The 8,098-nt window shown below is 43.0% G+C and overlaps 1 protein-coding gene across 4 annotated transcripts in view; it reads left to right on the forward strand.

Annotated features, from left to right (window-relative positions):
- The window catches only part of LOC144491372 (putative E3 ubiquitin-protein ligase HERC4), a 53,989-nt gene extending 46,239 nt beyond the window's left edge, over positions 1–7,750 (forward strand). For all 4 annotated transcript variants that reach the window (XM_078209100.1, XM_078209109.1, XM_078209120.1 and 1 more), the window contains 4 exons: positions 1,045–1,115; positions 2,793–2,976; positions 4,256–4,358; positions 6,318–7,750. In XM_078209100.1, the coding sequence (XP_078065226.1) occupies positions 1,045–1,115; positions 2,793–2,976; positions 4,256–4,358; positions 6,318–6,526 (567 nt within the window). In that variant the 3' untranslated portion in view covers positions 6,527–7,750. The remainder of the gene's footprint in view (positions 1–1,044; positions 1,116–2,792; positions 2,977–4,255; positions 4,359–6,317) is intronic.
- The last annotated feature ends 348 nt before the right edge of the window (positions 7,751–8,098 follow it).

Genomic DNA, 8,098 nt, shown 5'->3' on the forward strand with positions numbered 1-8,098 from the left:
GTTCCTGTGAGGGATGGAAACAAAATCTCAGCACGTATGGCAGCATCAGTGGAGAGAGAAACGGAGTGAATGTTTCGAGTCCGTATGATCATGTATGAGTTCCTCCAACAATTTTTATTTTTATTCCAGATCATAACTCTCTGTGCAGTTTTTCATTCCTCATGTCTCCCTTACTTATTTTGCCAATGACCTTAAATTTGTGTCTCCGTGGTTACCAACCCTACTGCCACTGGAAGGAGTTTCTCCTTATTTATTCTGTCAGAATCTTTCAGGGCTTTGAACACCTCTGTCAAATCTCACCTTAACTTTCTCTACTCTAACAGAATAAGCCTAGTTTTTTCAGTCTCTCCAAGTAACTGAAGGCTTTTATTCTTGGTACCATTCTAGTAAATCACCTCTGTATCATCTCTAAGGCCTTCCTGCCTAAAGTGTGGTGCCAAAATTGCCCACAATATTCCAGCTGATCCCTGTTTTGTGAAGGTTTGACAGAATGTTTCCGTTTTCCTATTCTTGGCTTCTCTTTACAAAGCCAAGGACCCGCATATTGATCTAACAACCTTCTCAATTTGTCCTGCCAGTTTCAAAGTCTTGCGCACTTCCGAAAGACGTGCTGGTTAGGTGGATTGGCCATGCTAAATTCTCCCTCAGTGTACCCGAACAGGCACCGGAGTGTGGCAACTAGGGGATTCTCACAGTAACTTCATTGCGGTGTGAATGTAAGCCTACTTGTGTCACAATAATAAATAAACTTTAAAACTTGCACCCTCAAGATTTTCTGATCCTGTGCCCCTTTGGAATTTAGCAGCAAATCTTGCAATGATTTTTACAACCGCTGGATCTCTATGCATTTTACAGTCAATGAAGTACTTTTGAAAAAGTAGTCACAGTTGTTACGTACAAAATGACCTTTAGTTTATCTTGCCTCTCCTGATTCTTCCAATGCCAAGGAATCTTGGTGTTGTCAGAGTCAATCACTGTTAGCTGAAGAACAATGATTTACGCTCAAGGCTCGGAAGAAATTGTAACTAATTATTTTTGATGTAGGTTTGCTGGGATGAACAGGATGTCGAGCTCATTCCAAATGGCAGGAATCAGTTGCTGACTAACAAGAACAAGTAAGTTATAATTAAACAATGGAGCTACGGTGAAGCCTCCATTCAGATGTTTTAGATCCATTCCTTTGTCTTTCCATCTCACACACCTCTCTTCCCCACTTCCAAAAAAGAGCCTCGCCTGTTCTTTTTTTCAATCTCAGCCTGAAAGCTATAAGCCCCAGTTTCTCAGAAGAAAGAAAAATCACATGTTTTACCTTCTGCAGATGTGATCTCCTGGTGTCAATTTGAATGCAGGAAGTGGTGTAGAACAGTGGTGGTGTCCCTGATGCTGGATCAGAAACTCTAGGTTCAAATCCCACACCGAGGGGGGTGATAATATCCATACTAATAATCATGAAGAGGAATAATAGCTGTATTAATAACCGTGTCCAGTGGAAGGGTTAGAAGAGGCAAACTGAGTAGCAAAGGTTTAACTGCAAGGATGAGCATATCAGGACACCAAACTGTAAACTGTGAGTTTTAGATGGAAAGACAAAGGAAGACTGTCCCAATGACAGATGTGACCTTCAGATAAATGTAGGGAGGAGGGCTCTATAGTGTGGGATTGTTTGTGTCTCAGGCTGGGAGAGGCCATTAAACCAGACATTTGGACATGGGAGGATTGATTGCGATCTAAAAACTCAGACGCAAGCTGGGAGGTCAAAAGATAGTGTGAACAATAGCCTCCTAATTCAATTAAGCCTCACACTGATTGGATATTATAATTAAGTAGACGTGCAATGATTGTGATTGGTTTTAATATCTATCTTACGCATGATGTAACCTTAATCAATAGTTGTGAATGGATAGAGATAACGCCGATACCTTGATTGGTATATGGTAATTACTTGTAATCAAATTTGAAACTATATCTGCTTGTGCATTCCTGAATTCTTGTACTCCGGCTTAGTTACAGACTGTGACCTGTGACTTTCCAGAATCCTCACTATAGCTTGCATTAAAACAGCTGTTTTAGAGAACTCTGACTTGGTCTGGTTACTTGAAGGGAAAAAAGTTGTGATCGATTAAAAGGCTGAACATCAAAGCCCATAACACATACAATGTTTTGTTGGGTACAGAAGGAGTCTACACGATGTAGTTTGATGAGTTGATACAGCATGGGAACCCTTCCCACCATCCACCAAAGAGGATAAATGTGTGTGTGTGTGAAGATGCGCTTTAAATTAACATGAACTCTGAGGGCAGTTTCTTCTCTTGGCTCTGGTATTTTCTTTGTTCTTTTGTCTCTCTCAGAAGGTTGTGTGGCTGATCGGGGTTAGGTAGTATCTAGTTATGATGGTGCACACATCAGGAGGCAGGTTTGATGGAGCTGCTGGTCTCTACTGCCCAATACTTGTAATGTTGCACACATCTTCTCTACCAGGTTTTGAGTGGCTTCTACCCAGCCAGGGCTGAAATTCCAGCCTACTCCATGCTTCCCTGAATGCTTGCCCTCCAGCCCTGGCCAATGTTCGGTTCATGGTCGCATGCACGACCTACAGCAGAGTTGCACTTAGATAAGGCCTGTTTTGGGTTGGCCTTCCATGTCAGCAGAGCCACACCACCAATGTACTGCCCATTATTAGCAGAGGTCAAAGGTCGCCTAAGCTCCATAGTAACATTATCATCGAACTCCTTTGGCATCTGGCTGTTCTCATCTGGTTATATTTTAATATTGCTTTCTTCTTACAATCAAAGGGAGGAATACGTGAGGGCCTATGTGAATTATGTTTTCACTGCGTCAGTCAAGGAACCCTTCAATGAGTTTCGAAGAGGATTCTACAAGGTTTGCGACAAGGAACTACTGAAGTTCTTCCAACCTCAAGAACTGATGGACATATTGATTGGAAATGACGACTATGACTGGAAAGTTCTGGAACAGGTTTGCAAGCCATTTACATTGTGTGCAGATATGGCGCCACCGAGTATCTAACTCTCTGGGAGGGGGTCATTATACTAATAAAAGGTAATATAGTGGGCAACTTGCATATAGCAAGAATAAACTGGCCTGGGAAAGATGCTCTGTTGGAGAGTCAGTGCAGACTCGATGGGCCAAATGGCCTCCTCCTGCACTGGCGGAATTCTATGAATAAACTTGCTCAGCATTAATGTGAGCATTTGGGTACCCGAAATACAAACTTATCTTGAATAAACTGGGATTGTTCTCCCTGGAAAAATGGAGGCTGAGGGATGACCTGATAGAAGTTTATAAAATTATGAGGGGTATGGATAGGGTGAACAGTTGCAAGCTTTTTCCCAGGGCAGAAATGACAATTACAAGGGGGCACAAGTTCAAGGTAAGGGGGGAAAGGTTCAGTGGAGATGTGCGGGGGAAGCGTTTTGCACAGAGGGTGGTGGGGGCCTGGAATGCACTGCCAAGTGAGGTGGTTGAGGCAGATACATTAGCCACATTTAAGATTTATCTTGATAGGCATATGAACAAATGGGGAATAGAGGGATATGAGTCCCTGGTTAGATAGGTAAGTGTGAGCGGCACAGGCTTGGAGGGCCGAAGGGCCTGTTCTTGTGTTGCACTGTTCTTTCTTCTTTGTATAGAAAGACTCCACACACAACGAGAGATAAAAACACCGAGGGGGCACCATTATCTTAGAAAAAGTACCAGTGAAACACGATCAGTTTATAATATATAGAGAGTGCAGACTGGTCTTCTCTCCTCTGTGAACACCACAGATTATTCAGGAATCAGGCGGCGCAGTGGTTAGCACTGCTGCTTCACAGCAACAGGGACCCGGGTTCGATTCCAGCCTTGGGTGACTGTCTGTGTGGAGTTTGCACGTTCTCCCCATTTCCTTGTGGGTTTCCTCCGGGTACTCTGGTTTCCTCCCACACTCCAAAGATGTGCAGGTTAGTTGGACTGACCATGATAAATTGCCCCTTAGTGTCCAAAGATGTGTGGGTTAGCTGGATTAGCGAGGTAACTGCATGGGGTTATGTGGTGGGGAGGGGGGTTGGCCTGGGAAAGGTGCTCTGTTGGAGAGTCAGTGCAGACTCGATGGGCCAAATGGCCTCCTTCTGCACTGTCGGGATTCTATGAATAAACTTGCTTAGCATTAATGTGAGGATTTGGGGAATTGAAATACAAACTTATCTTGAAATTGTATTATATTGTTTGTGAAATGCTAACGATGTTTATGTAACAGAATACCACATATGAAGGCATCTACAGCAGATCACATCCAACCATTAAGATGTTCTGGAAAGTATTCCATGAGCTACTTTTGGATGAGAAGAAAAGATTCCTCTGTAAGTATCTCACTGAGCAATGGTTATGTCACAAAATTAAGATGGAATTCAGTTATATCCCATATGAGCTTCCAGAGGGAACCTCCCCTCCCCCAAAGGGTCTCATAAACTCATTGGGCGGTGGAGGCGGTGGGGTCTTGCTCATTCAAGAGCCTCAATTGGCAGCAGGGTAAGGAGGCCATCCATATGTTTTCCTGCCATGTATTTAATCCGGGTGGAGGAGGCCTTGTGGCGTAGCGCCCTTCCCACTGGACCTGAAGCTCGGGGTTCGAGTCCAGTGCCAGGACTTGTTGGTCACGGAAGGAATGTTCAATATGGTTCAACATTGATTCAACAAGGCTGATAGCCAACTCTGGAATCCTTCCACCACTTCCCCCACTATTCCCCAAAGGATACAAAACAGTATTGGTGTGAAGATATGCCAACTATAATAATTGGAATAGAGACAGGAAGGATTGAACATTTCCCTGCCACCGTACTAAATTTCACCCATAGAGTCATTATGGCATAAAAGCAGGCCATTTGGCTCATCGAGTCCACACCAAATCCAGTCTGTCCCATTCCCCCACTCCATTTCCATCGCTCTAAGTTTATTTCCCTTGTGTGCCCATCCAATTTCCTGTGAAATCATTGACTGCCTCCGCTTCTACCCTGATAGGTAGCATGTTCCAGACCCATACCTGATTTCGTACACTTCTCCTTTAGCGGCCGTGCTTTCAACGTAGGACATGGGTGTTGCTGGTTAGCCAGCATTTATTGCCCATCCCCCTAATTGTCCTTGAACTGAGTGGCTTGCTAGACCATTTCAGAGGGCAGCTAAGAGTCAATCACATTGCTGTGGCTCTGGAGTCACATGTAGGCCAGACCGGGTAAGGACGGCAGATTTCCTTCCCTAAAGGACATTAGTGAACCAGATGGGTTTTCCCAACAATCAACAATGATTTTAGATCATCAGTAGATTCTTAATTCCAGATATTTTTTATTGAATTCAAATCCCATCTGCCGTGGTGGGATTCGAACCCAGGTCCCCAGAACATTAGCTGAATTTCTGAATTAATAGTCTAGCGATAATACCACTAGGCCATCACCTCCCCCTTATGAAAGTATGATGTAAAGATGTCGGCGTTGGACAGGGGTGGGCACAGTAAGAAGTCTCACAACACCAGGTTAAAGTCCAACAGGTTTATTTGGAATCACAAGCTTTCGGAGTGCTGCTCCTTCATCAGGTGAGTGGAAAGGTAGGTTTCACAAACATAAGACCATAAGACCATAAGACATAGGAGCGGAAGTAAGGCCATTCGGCCCATCGAGTCCACTCCACCATTCAATCATGGTTGATTTCAACTCCATGGCATATATAGACAAAGACAAGTTTGAAGACTTGCATTCCAACCATTATGTTGCAATTGTGTCTTTTTCTATATATGCCGTGTTTGTGAAACCTATCGCTCCACTCACCTGATGAAGGGGCAGTGCTCCTAAAGCTCATGATTCCAAATAAACTTGTTGAACTTTAACCTGGTGTTGTGAGACTTCTTATTATGAAAGTATGTCAAACAAAATTATGAAAAGATGTGGTTGGGCAGATAGGAACAAACTGGGTTTATAAGATCATAAATGCCTTAACATTTACGGGTTAATTTAGATATCTCAGGCTTGAAGTTAGGTTAGGCATGAAGTTTTTGTTCTGGATGTTAATGAAACAGTTCAGAATACTGTCTTTTAGGAATCATTCATCTTGCGATATGGTAGTTGGTGCTTTGCATAAGGAGCGGGGACACTGGGTAGGAAAGCATTTAGTCATTATGTTATGGCCATTCTGGTGAGGGACAGGTTTGACGGGCCAATTCGTCTTTTCCTGCCTGCCATCTTTGCTTGCTGACATGTCAGAACAGCTGCGTACATAAAATGTCATTGATATGTTTCTTACAGATAGTGCAATGTAAACTCTTTTCTCAGCGTTTCTCACAGGAACTGATCGCATTCCGGTGTTCGGGATGGCATGTGTCAAGATAGGTATTGTCCCGAGTCAGCTGACTGAAGACAATTACCCGGAAGCAAACGTATGCTTTAGTATCCTGAGCCTCCCTGAATACACCAGCACTGAAAACCTCAAAACGAAGCTGGTGACAGCTATTTTCACGGAGAAAAGATTTGACAAATTGTGAAGCAGTAAAACACTCAGAGGAACAAGAGCATTGCATCGCATTTGGACTGCAGTTCAACTTTTAACACTATCATCTCCAACTATTGCACCATCCTTGCTTATCACAGACACCCACCTGTACCAGGCAAAGGACACTGAGCACTTGCCCTTATCACAGCCACCAATTACTAAGGTGGGGCATAAACCATACTAACCGTGCTAGTTATTTTGGACATTACAAGCAGCTTAGTTGGCACTTTATTAAAGTAGAACTCATTGCATTCCACTGAATTCAGGTGAAACTGATCAGAATGCGATGTATCTATAGGAACTTAGGAAACATAGGAATTAGGAGCAGAAGTGGGCAAATTCAGCCCTTCCAGCCTGCTCCGCATTCAATCAGATCATGGCTGATCTCTCCCTGGTCTCAAATTCACCTGTGTCCCATATCCCCGATCCCTTTTTTAAATTAGAAATATATCTTATCTCCTTCTTGAAACCATTCAACAATTCAGACTCCACTGTGCTATGGGGCAGCGAGTTCCACAAATTCACCACCCTCTGTGCGAAGTAGTTCCTCCTCATCTCAGTGTTAAATCTACCGCCTCTCAACTATATCTGTGACCTCTTGTTCTAGATTGTCCCATAAGAGGGAACCTTTGGTCCACATTTACTTTATCAACTCCTTTTAGTATTTTATATATCTCGATCAGATCCCCTCTCATCCTAAACTCCAGCGAGTACAAGCCCAAACTGTTTAGTCTCTCCTCATACATCAACCCCTTCATCCCCGGAATCAATCTGGTGAACCTCCTCTGAACTGCCTCCTATGCCACCACATCCTTCCTCAAATAAGGAGACCAAAATTGGACACAATAATCCAGATGTGGTCCCACCAGCACCCTATACAATTGCATCTACCCTTCATATAAGCTGTGTTTTTTTATTTAGTTTTTTTTCGACACTCCTGGTTGTTAGTAAGAAAAATATTGGCGATGGAAGAGAAGCTGTCCGACTGGCATTTGGAGTTGAGAGTTCCTTGGGTGACATCTGCAGGAAGATGTCCAACCAGAGCTGGCAAACTGATAGATTACAGATTCCACCGGTAGCCAATAATAAAAATGTGGCAAATACCTTTGTGTTTAATAGTTTGCGTTAATAATCTCTGTGACCTTATGTAATAGATTTAAAGCAAAGAACAGTTGAGAATTCATGTATCACAAATAAAAGATAATTTAAAATCCTCTGTTCCGTTTCCTTTGTGCCCCAGAGAAGGCATCCAAAGAGCTGTCAAAAGAATATTCATATTCAGTTAACAATCTTTTACCAAATCATTTCAGTAATTTCCACCTTTTAACATGCTAATAACCACAGCATTTAAGCAACACATGCACAGAAATCTCATGAGTCTACGTACAACTCACGTTTTTACTCATGGATTGAAATTTAAGATGTACAGACAGTGCATGTGGCAAATTTGTTAGTCTTCTGGATTGGCAGTGGCAGTGAAGCATTGATAAATTATCCGACGGGAATTTCCGACACGTGCCTTAAGGGTTTGGAAATATTTCAGCCCTTACTGTTTTTAACATAT

This window comes from Mustelus asterias, chromosome 1 (genome assembly GCF_964213995.1).
Source record: "Mustelus asterias chromosome 1, sMusAst1.hap1.1, whole genome shotgun sequence".
NCBI lineage: Eukaryota > Metazoa > Chordata > Chondrichthyes > Carcharhiniformes > Triakidae > Mustelus > Mustelus asterias.